The sequence below is a fragment of the Heterodontus francisci genome, chromosome 4, assembly GCF_036365525.1.
Source record: "Heterodontus francisci isolate sHetFra1 chromosome 4, sHetFra1.hap1, whole genome shotgun sequence".
Lineage (NCBI taxonomy): Eukaryota > Metazoa > Chordata > Chondrichthyes > Heterodontiformes > Heterodontidae > Heterodontus > Heterodontus francisci.
The window spans coordinates 121,399,954-121,416,231 of NC_090374.1; the positions used below are offsets into that span (position 1 = coordinate 121,399,954).

At 40.5% G+C, this 16,278-nt stretch overlaps 1 protein-coding gene across 1 annotated transcript; it reads left to right on the top strand.

Moving 5' to 3' along the window:
* The first annotated feature begins 1,530 nt into the window (after positions 1–1,530).
* Positions 1,531–9,063, top strand: ctsla (cathepsin La). The gene is made up of 8 exons (XM_068030072.1): positions 1,531–1,693; positions 2,453–2,570; positions 3,885–4,007; positions 4,313–4,468; positions 4,548–4,772; positions 6,558–6,726; positions 7,878–7,995; positions 8,074–9,063. Exons 2-8 carry the CDS (start codon positions 2,454–2,456, stop codon positions 8,171–8,173), a joined length of 1,008 nt encoding a protein of 335 aa, XP_067886173.1. The 5' UTR covers positions 1,531–1,693; position 2,453; the 3' UTR covers positions 8,174–9,063.
* The last annotated feature ends 7,215 nt before the right edge of the window (positions 9,064–16,278 follow it).

Sequence of the window (16,278 nt, forward strand, 5' to 3'; positions counted from 1 at the left end):
TATCCATTCCTCACTTTTAAAACAACACTACAATGTTAGCTGTCCTCCAGCACAACCTGTAGCCAGTGAGGATCGAAAAATTATGGTTTGCAATTTGATAAACATAGGTGGATAAATTAAAATAAAACAATATTAATTAACTTGCATTCTCAATTACATTATGTAGGTGATCTAGGAGAGTATTAGTTCATTACTACTAAGAACTGTAAGATTTTGAGGTTACATAACTAACAAAATCTTTAACAATTAACTTACAGCAAAGCATTATTTTCAGTATTTTCTATATCCAAAATGTGCAAATTCTGGTAAAAACTGAAACTAAGTTACCAGGCTACTGATCAGGAATCAATGTTCAAATTTGTAAAGTATGTGTGAATGTTCTACTAGTCCATAAAATGTTCTACTAAGATACTTTCAACTTAATGTGAATTGGAACCTTTGCAAAGATGTATTCAATTCTACTAAACTGTTGAGTTTATGTACATTTAAAACGCTATAAAATACAAACCATGTTCTGAGATTTTACCTGTTCTCTGTGATTTGAGATCACTTTGCAGTTTAAAAAAATTAAATTTTGATTAATTGAAAACATTCTAAATATCCTGAAATTACATGAACAAAACCTATTTTACTGTTATGTAATAAATATACCGGTGTATCTTTAAACATCAAAAACTACTCAAAGGTCCAATATTAAATGTAAAACCACAAGGTCTATACTGTAATTATGATTTATCAGTGAACACTACGATCCAGCTACTATCTAGAAAGAGCCCAAACATTTTCCATAACTGTATTTTGTAATGTAAAACAATGAATAAATGTATTGAATTAATTGAATCATAACTCTGATTTATTTTTATATCATATCACTCGAAAATACTGCAAATGTATAAGGTAATTGGCATGATACTGAACCACAGAGTTTAGAATCCCATGCCAGATCCTCTGCATGTCCTGAACTGGGGGTCAGTGAGACAGGCAATTGTCCCTATTTGCTCTACCCAAAGAGGGCAAAAATAAAGCAGCATTTCTGCATCTGATCGTTGTCCAGTGAATTTATACGTGTTGATACAACGAAAGGAAGGCGTGGCTGCGTTGCCCCAATGTTTTAAGTTTCCCAGCAATACCAGTCTTGCTCACACATTAAGAATGATGTCTGCTCTGAAGTACCAGCATGTTACACGTACCATCGAAACTTTACTCCTACATCTTGATAGCTAGGAAGCTGAAATACAAAAAAGTGCATAGCTTAAAACAATTTGAGTTACTTATTAATTGAATCTACGTTTTATGCTTGATCAGCATGTACACTCATTGTCACTATTTCCCCACTCCGGAACAATGTTGATAACACTCCAACATAACGATGCTCAACTCATCACTGTCATGTGAACCGACAGCGAACTCCGAACACTATGTCTCGTGTCTCGTGACTGGGTGTGGAATCACGTGCTTTGATGGGCCAGCCAATCAGTGCTGAAAATGTATCGGTTTGGAGGTGACGCACTATATAAGAGGAGGCGGCGCTCGCGAGTCGTTTAGAATTTGGTCCGGGAGGAGAATTGGTGGCTGAAGCTAGTGTGTTAGAATTAGACCGTTTGTTTGCTGTGGCTACTTGATCCCCTCCTCATTAAATTGCCACTCTGCAATTGTGTTTGCATTGTTTTCTTCAAACAGTTAAGTAAGGAAGGTGAGGAAATCTTAGTTTGCTTTGTGTTTTAGCTGTAATGTGATTTAACTAATTAGTCGGATGTTTCAAATCTGTTTTCGAACAACTGAAATTGTGGGGTCAGTATGATGTGATTAAAACTGCTGCTAAATTAATTAGTTTGCTAGAAATGCTTTCTGCAATTCGGCCTATTCTCATCTGAACGAATTTAATGCAGCGATTTACAGCCTCCTCCCACAAAGCGCCAGTTCAGTCGATCTAAAAACATCTTGGTTTGGAAATGTTCGGGATGATGCACTGATCGATTGCGTTTCAGGCGGATTTCCAAAAGTCCTTACGAAATACTGCCCCTTCAGTTTCCAGTCAGAGCTTCCATGTGATGTGCTCCTGACTCATGGCAACGTTTAGTCGTGTAATCCGGGATGAGAAAACGAACCTGCGAATTTATCCCGGTTGTAGTGAAAATTTAACCCATTGAATTCGTTGACTAGAATCATTTTTTTTTTGTTGCTAGATGGATAAATCTTTCCGGATTATTATCGATTCATTAAGCAATCTTAAATTGTGTGCGTTTCTTTTCCAAGAGTTTATAGTTCGTATATGTTGACATCAAGTGTCAATGATAACGTCTGCTGTGTTTTTAAAGCTCTGTATGGTAAATCAGTGAGTGTTGATTCAGGGGTTGGGGGCAAAGAAAAGAGGAGAATGTAAAGCTCTGAACTGATCATGTCCTCCCAAGATTCAGACTGATATAAACTTTGACCTTCATTCCTTCCCTAGGATGAAGATCTATGTACTTTCTTTGTGCCTGGCTGGAGTTTTTGCAGCCCCAATAGATCCTGAATTGGATGAACCCTGGCAGCAGTGGAAGAGTTGGCATCACAAGAGCTATGAACAGGTAATGTAATTATGATAAATTTTTGTCTAACTTTGTCAAAGTTACAGATGACATCCTGTGTGACTGAGAAAAGTAAACTATCCCTCCTTGTTCTTGACCTGCCTGTGGCCTTTAACCAGTTTGATTACACCATCTTCCAATGTCTAGTCATTGTCCAGCTGGGTGGAACTGCACTTGCCTGGTTCCATTCTTGTCTATCTAATCATAACCAGGGCATCACTTACAATGGCTTCTCTTCCTGCTCCTGAACTGTTACCTCTGGTGTCCCCCAAGGATCTATCCGTGGCCCCCTCTTTCTCATTTACATGTTGCCTCGCAATGACTGTTAGTTTCCACATGTGTGCTAATGGCGCACAGATCTACGCCACCATGAGCTGTCTTGACTCCTCCACCAAACTGCTCGTCGAACATCCAGTAATGGATGAGCAGAAATTTCCTCCAATTGAATATTAGGAAGATTAAAGCCATTGTCTTCAGTTCCTGCTACAAACTCTGTTCCTTAGCCGCTGACTCCATCCTTCTGTGTGGCAAGTGTCTGAGACTGAACAGTTAATGCTGTTTGAGCACTGAGATGAGTCCAACACATCTGCCTGTTACTAAGACTGCCTATTTCCACCACTGTAACATCGCCCCTGCCTCAGCTTGTCTGCTGAAACCCTCATCCATGCCTTTTTTTAATAGACTTGACTATTCCAGCAGTGCTGGCTAGCCTCCCATATTCTCCCCTTCATTAACTTGAGGTTATCCCAAATTCTGCTGTCTGTGTTGCTCGTTCACTTACATTGGCCCTGGTCACAAACTCCTTTTTAAAAGTTTCTCATCCTTGTTTTCAGATCCCTTCATGGCCTTGACCCTGCCTATCTCTTGTGATCTCCTGCAGCTCCACAATCCTCAATCATAGCCATTTATGGCAGAGAAGGAGGCCATTTGTCCCATCAAGTCCATGCCAGCTCTCCATAGAGCTATGCGGATATCTGCACTCATATAAATCTGGCCTTTGCAGCATTCTGAATTTTAGTTGCTCCACCATTGGCAGCTATGCCTTCAGCTGCCTAGTTCCTAAGCTATGGAACTGCACCTTACCATTGTGCCTCCCCCTTCCCAAAAAAAAACCCCTCTGCCCTCTTCCTTTTATGATTATCCCTAAAACTCCTCTCTAACTGACCTTTTGGCCTAACATCTCTTTGTAGCTCAATGTCAACCTTTGCTTTATTACACTCCTGTCAGGCACCTTGGGATGTTGTATTTATAAAGCACCTTTTTTAATATAAAAGTTGTTATGCAGATTTTTTTTGACAACTTTTTTTTTTCCAGAAAGAAGAAGGCTGGAGGCGAATGGTGTGGGAAAAGAACCTTCGAAAAATTGAACTTCACAACTTGGAGCACTCTCTTGGAAAACATTCATTCAGACTGGGAATGAACCACTTTGGGGACATGGTGAGTGGTTAGGTGTACTGTTAGAATTGTTCATCATGACCTGATCCTTCCTTGTGCATGTGGGAATAAACCAGCTAGTAGCTGTATTATAAAGCTAATTTCAACTTTGTTTGCATAATGTAAATTGAACTGGAAACACTGTAGTGATTTTTTTTTTGTACAGACTTAAGACTTGGATCCAATTACATTTTAAGTAAAGTGTGCTTACTTAACTAACTTTAGGAACTAATAGTGCATTAAATGCTGTTGCTGACTGGATTTAACATGATATTTCTTGAAATAAATAAAACACTTTGTACCTGTAGACAAATGAAGAATTTAGACAACTTATGAATGGATACAAGTTGAAACACACTGTGAAGAAGGCTCGAGGTTCTGTTTTTTTGGAGCCCAACTTTCTAGAGGTGCCCAAGAAGATAGATTGGCGCGAACATGGATATGTCACTCCAGTTAAAGACCAGGTACATATTTATGAATAATGCACCCAAATACGATTCATACAAATTGAAGCAGTATAATAACAATTCCTTATTTTTACAGGGACAATGTGGCTCATGTTGGGCTTTTAGTACCACTGGAGCCCTTGAAGGTCAACACTTTAGAAAGACTGGCAAGCTTGTCTCGCTCAGTGAGCAGAATCTAGTAGATTGTTCTAAACCTGAGGGAAATGAAGGATGTGATGGTGGACTGATGGACCAGGCATTCCAATATGTGCAAGATAATGGCGGAATTGACTCTGAGGAATCCTATCCTTATCTTGGAACGGTAATTTTAAAACCAACAATTCACCAACAGATTTTGACTGACATTTGGTGCATTCGTATCTTCCTTTGTTCTCCTCCTTGCCCCACTTCCCCCATTAAACTAATCTGTATGCCAGGGCAAAACGATTTTGCCAAATGAACAAAGCTATTAGCAAGAGGCTAATAATGGAATGCAAGCTAAATTGCAATTATAGTACCGTATAAAGAGCTACAGTTATTCATAACTTGTCATTTGCTTCATAACAAGATCATTGTGCAGCACCGACCGATCTCTCTCCACAGATGCTGCCAGAACTGCTAAGTATTTCCAGAACTTTGTTTTTATTTCAGATTTCCAGCATCTGCAGTATTTTGCTTTTATTTTGGTGTATTTGTCAGTTATTCACATGTGTGCTTGACTCTATTGCGTTTGTGAACATTTGGTTTAGTGGCCATCTCAGGAAACCCTTCTAGTTTAAATGGTATTTATTAATGCACTCTATATTACTGGAGCAATTTGATGTTGGTCCTTGCTGAAATTCATGTATGTGACTTTGTTTTAATGCACTTTAAAAACTAAAGTGATTTCTGCTGTGGTATGCAAATGAGTGATTACCAAAATGTGTAAACATGTTTTTTGCCATTTCTACCAGTGCTGGCAGTTCATCATTTGAGAACCAATACAGTTGTTTAGTTTTGTGTTGTGGATCTATAACAGTGTCTGCAAAGCAATGCAGAATGTCAGTTATGAACAACTGAGTCTATTTCTCATTTTGCTTCATTACAAGACACACATTGAGTTTTACCTCTAATCCTGTAGAATCTAGCTCTGCAAGCTTACTCTCTTGGTACAGTTCTTGTGCCAATTACCCACACTCCTAATCCATTCTCTGCAAGGGGAGGCAGTGGCATAGTTGTCATATTGCTGTACTAGTAATCCAGAGCCCAGGCTAATGCCTGGGGCAGGGGTTCGAATCCCACCACAGCAGATGGTGAAATTTGAATTCAATTAATAACTCTGGAATTAAAAGCTGGTCTGATGGTGACCATGAAACCATTGTCGATTGTTGTAAAAACCCATCTGGTTCATTAATGTCCTTTAGGGAAGTAAATCTGCTGTCTTTACCTGGTCTGGCTCCATACCCACAGCAATGTGGTTGACTCTTAAATGCCCTCCGAAATGGCCTAGCAAGCCACCCAGTTCAAGGGCAATAAATGTGATGCCCACATCCCATTTTAAAAAAAAAAAACATTTAACCAGGGAACTTTCGTGGAGCCCCTGTAACTTTTTTTGTACCTTTTTTTTTATATCTGAGTTTGTTTACTAACAATTTGACAGTGTTGTGAATCAGCAAGTGTAATAACTGTTTCCTTTCTATACACATGGCCTGGAAATAATTTGATCCTTACTCTCTCTTTGGTTCAATTATGCCTGCCTGGGTAAACTTTATTGACAGTTATGTATTTTTGGTTAAGGATCATCCTTAAGTTTTAGTCCTTGCCCTCATCCCTGGTAGCAACTCAACTACTGAACTAGTTCTTATCCATGCCTTTCTATCCCTAATCTATGTAGCTGAATTTGTTGAGGCCAATTGTAATGCTTTACTGCTTCCTAGCTGAAAGTGGCTGGGACCAGAGCTACATCTTTAGTCCAAGCCAGATTGAGGTTTGTGACAGCATGATGATCAAGTCCTTTTCCTATGGTGGAAAACTTTTCCAAACTGGTTTTGTTCTACTTAATAGCTAGGTTGAGCACCATTAGAAACATTGCATTTATCTGATCTGTGTAACTGTTTTTCTATTTCAGGATGATAATCCTTGTCACTATAATCCTATATACAATGCTGCAAATGATACTGGGTTTATAGATATTCCTAGTGGTAAAGAGAGAGCCTTGATGCAAGCTGTTGCTGCTTTTGGACCAGTTTCTGTAGCCATTGATGCTGGCCACCAATCATTCCAATTCTATGAATCTGGTAAGAATCTGTATTTGTCACTTGTACATGTGACTGCTGGAAGAAGTTACTCGAATCATATATTCAGGGTTTGTTACCTGCAAGTAGGCTGCAGCTGAAGTTTTGGATCTCCTAACTAATGGAATCGTCACTTTATGGGGTATACTATGTGTGACCCTGTTATGGTTCATTTATTTGTTTTTGCACTACTGTTGCTGGAGGGATATTTGGGATTCTTCTGACCTGGCTCCTGATAGCACTGTGAGTCAGTGCCTAATGGGAAGCGTTGGTCTTGGATGGTCATACTAGTGTGTGGTTTCCCTGCCTATCTAAACCTTTTTCATAATGCACTCTAGATTTTGGGGTGGCTTACTGGGGAGGGAGTGTGCATACTCCTAGCAAAAGAAATTCTATTATGTTTTTATTTCTTGGTTTGGCTTGGACCTTTTTTTTAAAAAAAAAAACATGGGTTTCTGCCTCTTGTTTCCCAATTGGCCAAAATGAAACTTATCATATGATCTGTCTGTTTTTAAATGTGGCTGTTGCCCAAAGATGAAGGATTTATGGATGTAAGTAGATTCTTATTAGATCAAATTTGAAACTAAAAATAAAGTGAACTGGAATTCCTGATGAGCTGTCTTACTGCCTGCCCCCACTCCTCCTGTTTTTTTTTCTTTGTGGAAGGGGGTGCTTTGTGGAAAAGATAACTACGTTGGTCACATCCAATGAGTGACTAGAGAAGTGATTCTTTAAATTTGTTTTAAGCCAAATCCAGGATGGTAGTATGTAAACGTTTTGTTTTTTTTTCCCCCTCCCCCAATTCTCATTTTTCTCCTGTCCTGTGCTAAGATGCAGCTCATGCTGTAACCTTTGGCTTACCATCCAAATTGGCCATTCGATGGGGCTAATGAATGGTTATCCAAACTCCATAGTGGGATAGTATCCCGATGAGGAACCCTGACACCTTCCTCGTCAGCCCAGGTGTTGCTGAGGCCAGTTGCAGTATCTGCAGCTGTTAACACTAACCGTTTCTTACTAGACCATTGGGGCTGCTGGATTAACCAGGCTTTGGTCAAAGTGAACAAAACAAAAACGCTATATCTTGTCTTCCTATGATCAAAATGATCTGTTCAATGATTTTTAAACTAGCTAACTATTTGTTTCATTGAAAGGTATCTACTATGAGCCTGACTGTAGCTCCGCAGACCTGGACCATGGTGTACTTGTAGTAGGATATGGCCGTGAAAAGGAAAATGAAGATGGAAAGAAATATTGGATTGTTAAAAACAGGTATGCTTATTGAATGAGTTTCAAGTTTAACTAGTCCTCTCGTGAACAGTTTTTTAATGTTTTCTTTTTTTTTCTTAGCTGGAGTGATCAGTGGGGTGACAAAGGATACATACTGATGGCCAAAGACAGACATAACAACTGTGGGATTGCCACTGCAGCCAGCTACCCTCTAGTATAATCAACTGCATTATTCACATTAACTTGAAATATGTACCAAGACCTGTGTACTGTGGTCTACAAGTCTCAACAAGCAGATTGCCTCTGGATATGGAGGTGTTCTGTTATTTCCTCACAGGACTTGAGCTTTCCATTTTTATCAGAAAACGTTCTGGTATTGTTGGTGGTTCTGTTGTCAAACTAGCAAAAATAGGGATGTCATTTTGTTCTAAGCAACATCATAAATATTGTTAGCTGCTCGTATTTTAAAGTATACATATTACAATAGACTTTTTTAAATAAGCTGTTTTGTGAAGTACTTGATGCCAAATTAATTTCTTTAATAATTGTGTCCTGATTTTACTAGTTTTCAACTGCGCAATGCACAGCAAAATGGTTTTTTTACCATCTCTTTTTAATCAAATGCCTGTTTCTAAACCTGCACCTTTTTTAAGTATCTATCACAAATCAAAAATGTGCTGTTCTTGCTTGTGGAGTAATAAATATACCCAACAGAGTAATTCTTTTGCATTAATTAGTTGTCACTGGTCTTGCAAATCTTTGTTCTCCAAATCATTGTGGTTTTTGTTTTATCTAGTCCAATTTCCAAACTAGTATAAAGTTGGGCTTCTGTGAAATAGTGACAACCTTTTGAGTCTGTAAATCAGGAAAGGTCCAGGTACCTTGTTAGCTTTGGGCTTCCTGGATTGGTAAAAGGAGAGATAAACAAAGGTCCAAATCTTGAGTGTTTGATCCTTGCTGGCAAGGTCCTGTAACCAAATAATACTGCACAGAAGGAGACCCTATTCAGTCCATCATGCTATGTTGGCTCTTGTACAGCTATCCCAACTAATCCCACTCTGCTATATTTTTCCCCATCGCCCTTTTTATTAAAAAAAATTTTAAAATTACTTTCTTATCCTGCCACCTTTTTTTAATTTGTGTACAGACACCACCAGATCACTGTTCATACACTGCCTCTAACATACTATTTACTCATTGTTTGTAGAATTTTGATTGGAGGGAAAATCATGTTGTGCTTCCATGGCCAAATAAGCCTTTCATTTAAGGAGAGTTGCTTGATGTATCAGTGGGCTGTTGTAATATGGCCTTGTATGTCCAGATCATCACTTTTTTGATTTATGTGGATGGTGTGGTTATCTCCTATGCAGATTCTCTTTTTGTAATCCCTAGTTGAAATTTTTTTTTTTAAAGTGTGTTCATGGGATGTGGAGCATTGCTGGTAAGGTCTACATTTCTTGTTCATCCCTAATTTGTCCTTTTACTTAGTTATTAGTTTGCTAGCATTGTTTTGTAGCCTTACAACAGAAGTCAATCAATATTAGTTCAGTCTGCTCTCTTGCTGTTTGCCATGACAGCTCTTTTCTAAATTGCATTTTTATATCCTTTTATCCATATGCCTAAATGTCCTTCCTTTTCAAATGCTTCAGTTATCTCTACCTATCGCACTGCATCAGCAACAAACTTTCGCTATTTTTGTAGAGAAGAATTTTTCTGGACTTGCACAGGTTTATTTCTAATTGAGATTTTGTGCCTTTTTTGTTCTGGATTTGCCCATGCCTGTTAAGCTATCTAAATTCTATACTCTGCCAATGTTTTAATTAAAGTAGCCTTTACAATTGTGATGAAGCCCAGGAAGCAATTTCTTTGTAGCTAGCTTTTAATGACTTGTGTCTAGAATGCATAAAACCTTCTTCATCGCCATCCTTTATTGCTTTGCATGTTCCTATCACTCTAGGTAGCAGATTAAAAAGTAGGACCTCGGGGGCTGTTATCTCTGGGTTTCTTCTGGTGCCACGGGCTAGTGAGTATATAAATAGGAAGTTAGAGCAGATGAATGCATGGTTGAGCAGATGGTGCAGGAAGGATGGCTTTAGTATCCTGGGTCACTGGGTCTGTTTCTGGCAAAGGTAGGAATCCGTATAAGATGTGCCTGAACTGGAATGGGACCAGCATCCTTGCTGGGAGGTTTGCTCGTGATGGGGGTGGGGGAAGCGGTTAAACTAATCTGGCAGGGGGAAGGGATACAGAGTGGAAGCACAGTAGGGGGTGTTGTACAATCAAATATAAATGAGAAGCTAAGCTAGTCTGGAGGGCAGAGTAAATGTAGACCTGTTAAGGCTCAAGCAAATAATGCAAGGCTGGATTGTATTTTAACGCAAGGAGTCTTACCAGTAAGGAAGATGAATTGAGGGCGTTGATTAACACATGGGAATATGATATTGCTATCCCAGAGACGTGGTTGAGGGAAGGGCAGGACTGGCAGCTTAATATCCCAGGGTATAGAATCTTCAGACGTGGTGGGGAAGGGGGTAAAAGAGGTGGCGGCATTGCACTGTTGCTCAAGGAGTCAATTACTGCAGTAAGGAGGGATGATATCTTTTAGAAGGTTCCTCTAATGAGGCCATATGGGTAGAAATTAAAAGCAAAATGGGGGCTATCACATGGTTGGGAGTGTACTACAGGCATCCAAACAGTCAGGCAGTGATAGAGGAGCAGATATGTAGGCAAATCTGAGGTGTGAGAATAATAGGGGATTTCAACTTCCCCTATATTAGAGGGGGATAGTATTGCAAAAAGTTTAAAGGAGGTGGAATTCTTCAAGTGCATTCAGGAGAGCTTTTTGAGCCAGTACGTAGAGTCCAACAAGAGTAGGAGCGGTACTGGGCTTAATCCTAGGGAATGAAGTCAGACAAGTGGTAGAAGTGTCAGTGGGGGAGCATTTCGGGGATAGTGACCATAACTCTTAAGATTTAAGGTTGGTATGGAAAAGGATGTAGAGGGACTGGAAATAAGAGTTCTGAATTGGGGGAAGGCAGATTTCAATATGATAAAACAGGATCTGGCCAAAGTGAACTGGGAGCAGCTTATAGGAAAGTCTACATCAGACCAGTGGGAATCATTCAAAGAGGAAATAGTGAGAGTTCAGAGCTAACAGGTACCCATTAAGGTGAAGGGTAGGACCAAGTCCAGGGAACACTGGATGTCGAAGGATATAGAGGATTGGATCAAGAAGAAAAAATAGGAGGCTTATAGCCGATTCAGGGTGCTGAAAACAGCGGAGGCACTAGAGGAGTATAGAAAGTGTAGGGGAGGTACTTAAAATAATTAGGAGAGCAAAGAGGGGACATGAGAGAACACTGGCGGGCAAGATGAAGGAAACTCCCAAGGCTTTTTGTAAGTGTTAGGGGCAAGAGGATGATCAGGGAAAAAGTGGGGCCCATTAGGATCTAAGAGGCAATCTGTGTGGAGCTGGAGGACATAGGTGAGGTTTTAAATGATTACTTTTCATCTGTGTTCACTAAGGAAAAGGACGATGTAGGTGTAGAGATCAGATTAGCATTGAAAAGGAGGAGGTATTAGCAGGCTTAAAGGTGAATAAATCCCCAGACCCGAGTGAGATGTATCCCAGGCTATGTGAGGCAAGGGAGGAGATAACGGGGGCTCTGACACAAATTTTCAAATCCTCTCTGGCCACAGGAAAGGTGCCAGAGGACTGGAGGACCGCGAATGTGGTACCATTATTCAAGAAGGGTAGCCGGGATAAACCAGGTAATTATAGGCCTGTGAGTAACATCAGTGGTAGGGAAATTATTGGAAAAGATTCTGACAAGATTAATCTCCACTTGGACAGGCAGGGATTGATCAGGGATAGTCAGCATAGCTTTGTAGGGGGAGATCGTGTCTAACAAATGATTGAATTTTTTGAGGCGGTGACTAGATGTGTAGATGAGGATAAAGCAGTAGATGTAGTCTACATGGACTTTGGTAAGGCTTTTGATAAGGTCCCACATGGGAGATTTGTTAAGAAAATAACAGCCCATGGGATCCAGGGTAATTTGGCAAATTGGATTCAAAATTGGCTTAGTGGCAGGAAGCAGAGGGTGATGGTAGAGGGTTGTTTTTGCAAATGGAGGCCTTTGACCAGTGCAGGGATTGGTACTTTGACCCTTGCTGTTTGTAGTGTACATTAATGATTTAGACGTGAATATAGGAGGTTTGATCAGTAAGTTTGCAGATGACATGAAAATTGGTGTAAATAGTGAGGAGGAAGGCCTTTGATTACAAGACAGTATATAGATGGGCTGGTAAAATGGGTGGAGTTTAATCCTGAGGTGATGCACTTTGGGAGGACTAACAAGGTAGGAGAATATACAATGGATGGTAGGACCCTAGGGAGTACAGAGGGTCAGAGGGACCTTTGGGTGCTTGTCCATAGATCACCGAAGGCAGCAGCACAGGTAGATAATGTGGTTAGGAAGGCATATGGGATACTTGCCTTTATTAGCCGAGGCATAGAATATAGGAGTAGGAAGGTTATGATGGTTCTGTATAAAATGCTAGTTAGGTTGCAGCTGGAGTACTGTGTGCAGTTCTGGTCACCACACTATAGGAAGGATATGATTGTAATGGAGAGGCTGCAGAGGAGGTACACCAGGATGTTGCCTGGGCTGGAGCATTTCAACTATGAAGAGAGATTGGATGGGCTGGAGTTGTTTTCCTTGGAGTGGAGAAGGCTGAGGGGGCACCTGATGGAGGTATACAAAATTATGAGGGGGATGGATAGGAAGAAACTTTTTCCATTAGCGGAGAGGTCAATAACTAGAGGGCATAGATTTAAGGTAAGGGGCAGGAGGTTGAGAGGGGAGTTAAGGAAATTTTTTTTTCACCCGGAGGGTGGTTGGAATCTGGAACGCTGCCTGAAGGGGTGGTCAAGGCAAGAACACTCCACATTTAAGAAGTATTTAGATGAGCACTTGAAATGCCATAACATACAAGGCTACAGGCCAAGTGCAGGGAAATGGGATTAGGTTTGAACGGGTGCTTGATGGTCAGTGCAGGCGTGTTGGGCCCAAGGGACTGTTACTGTGCTGTAAAACTCTTATGAAAAACTATTCTATTTAAGCAAATTGACAATAGCAGCTGAAGTTAAGCTGTTACCTTTTTCAACTTTGTGTTAAGTGGCTATCTCTGTCTGTCCTTTCATCCCATTTGCTGTTTCTTTCCTGACTGCCTACATATCCATTGCTAGGAATGTTTCTTCAATTCCTAGCCCGAAATTGCTAACTTTCAAAAGCCTTCTGAATATCTGACTTTCATTGACTATCTTCCACCTACTACTGCAGTGATTGTAGGCTTATCTGCTATAACTAACCTTGCCATAATGAATTTGAAACCTTTTCCAGTTCACTTAATCTGCCCCTACTAATAAATTTTAGCAATGTCACTACAGCTAATCATATTGTTACTTGGTTTGGTAACAACTGCGGTCTGCAGGAGGGCAGGATTGAGTTCACTGGCTTTAGTTAAATATTGGAAGCAGTTGCTGTGTAGCCGTGTTAGAACCTACCCTTTGATGAAACTGAGTAAACTCTGTCAACCAAAGATTGAACCTGAAACTTTGATACGGAAGAATCATTACATGCTACTTTCATCAGCTTGAGCCACTGGGGATTCTATCTGCCCTTTCCAAAATATTTTTCTTTTTCCAGCTTGCAAGGGCTGTGACTTGAGTCAATAAGATCATGACTGAACTTGAACCTCAACTCCACTTTCCCACCTTATCCCCGTATCCTTAGATTTTTGGGAACTAAAGGAATCAATAAATCTCAGACTTAAATATACTCATCGACTAAGCATCTAAAGCACTGTGGGGTAGAGAATTCCAAAGATTCGTAAGCCTGAGTGAAGAAATTTCTTTTGAGGCCTAAGTAGTCAAACACTTTAGTCTGAGTGTGGCTCCCAAATTCCAGAAACTCCTACTGGGGGAAACAGCCTCTCAGCATCAAATTATCAAAGAATTTTGTGTTGTCGAGGTCACCTCTCATTCTTCTAAACTCCAAAGAATATAGGCCCATTCTCTCCTCGTAGGGCACCTATCTTCCCCCTCAGGTATAAAGCCAGGGCAGTATACATTCCCCTGGGAGCCAGTATTGGGACCACTGCTATTTTTGATTTTTATATTTATGTATGTGTGGGTGTGTATATAATAGTGACCTGGACTAGGGTATACAGGACATAATTTCAAAATTTGCAGGTCACATGAAATTTGGAAATTCAGTAAATGATGAGGCAGATCGTAACAGACTTAAGGAAGACATAATAAAAGCAAAAGATTGGATGCTAGAAATCTGAAATAAAAACTGGTGGAAATACTTAGGTCTGGCAGCATCTGTATAGAGAGAGAGAGAAATGGAGTTAACGTTTCAGGACAGACTTCATCAGAACTGGCAAGGTTAGAAATGTAATAGGCTTTGAGCAAGTGAAATGGGGGGTAGTGGGAAGAACAAAAATGAAGGTCATAGACTAGGAAAATGGGCAGACGTGTGGCCAATGCAATTTAAGGCAGAGAAGTGTGAAGTTATGATTTTGGTAGTAAGAATGAGGTGAGGCAATATTTTAAAGAGGGTGCAGGAACAGAGAGACCTGGAGTGTATGTGCATAAATCTTTGAAGGCTGTTTAAAAGCATATGGGATTCTTGGCTTTATTAAGAGGTATATACTATAACAACAAGCAAATTCTGCTAAACCTTTATAAAGTACTGGTTAGGTATCAGTTGGAGTATTGTGCTCTTTTCTAGGCACCACACTTTAGGAAGGACAGAGGTTGTAGAAGAGGTTTATTGGAATTGTACCAGGGATGAGGGGCTTCAGTTATGTGAAGAGGCTGGGGTTGCTCTCCTTAGAGCAGAGAAGGTTAAGAGGAGATTTGATAGAGCTGTTCAAAATTGTGAAGGGTTTTGATAGAGTAGATAAGGAGAAACTGCTTCCAGTGGCGGAAGGGCCACTAACCAGAGGACACACATTTAAGGTGATTGGCAAAATAACCAGAGGCGATATTAGGGAACATCTTTTTTGCACTAAGTTGTGATCTGGAATAAATCAACTAAAAGTAACTTTCAAAAGAGATTTTGATAAATACTTGAAGAGAATCAAGTTACAGGGCTGTGGGCAAAAAGCAGGGGAGTGAAATTTGTTGGATAGCTCTACGAAAGAGACAACATAGGCATGATGGCCTAAATAACCACCCTCTGTACGATATAAATCGTTGATTCCATTATTATGAAAGTAGTGGAAGAGTAAATTGTCAAAACCAGCGCTTTTGTTAACATCCTTTTGCAGTATGGGATTACTGCAACAGCAACCTGTCCTTCAGGTAATGAATTAATGCTGATGTTGCCTGAGGTGACAAGTCCTACCCGAAGTAGTAGATTTCCCTAACAGTTATGAAAATTGCAGTGTTCTGGGTACAAGTATCAGCACTACCATTGGTTACATTGGCTGAATTTAGTTTTCTGGCTAACCCCATTCAAATCAACAATAGTGATGATTCCTGGTTACTGGCCTGTACCATTGGGAAAGTCCAACAGCTAGTGCATACACAAGTTGTCAATTTTGTCTAATTTCACTCTTGTCGAACACCAGAGGCTGTTTTAATACATTAAAGGCACTTTATAAATGCAACTATGCAAGTTGACTCTGCTGCTTGCTACCTTTCAATTTGCTCACCAAGACAAGCCTCCTCTTAGGCTCTAGCCTTTAATCCTGTCTAAAGGGCCTAGACAGCTGAAGGTGTGGCCACCAATGGCAGAAAAATGAAGCTTTGGGATGCACTAGAGGCTAGATTTGGAGGAGCATAGAGATTTCAGAGGGTTGTAGGACTGGAGGAGGTTACTGGGATAGAGAGGGGCAAGTCCATGGAGGTATTCAAACAAAAATGAGAATTGTAAAATTGAAGCTTTCCTGGAACAGGAGTCAATGAAGGTTAATGAGCAAAGGGGTGATGGGTGAAAGGGACTTGGTGCGAGTTAGGGGTGCAGGCAGAAAAGTTGGGGAGCTCAGGTTTCTAGAGGGTGCAAGGTGGAAGGCTGGCCTGGAGAGCATTGGAATAGGCAAGTCTGGAGGTAACAAAAGCATAGGTGTGGGTTTCAGCAGCAAATGAGCTGAGGCTGGGGCAGAGATGGGCAATGCTGCAGAGATGGAAGTAGGTGGTTTTGGTGATGGAGAGGTTTTGTGGTTAGAAGTTCAGGTCGGGGTTACCTTGACACCAAGTCTAGTTCAGCTATAGAGAGTGGCCATGGAGACATTGGTGGTTGGGGAACAGAA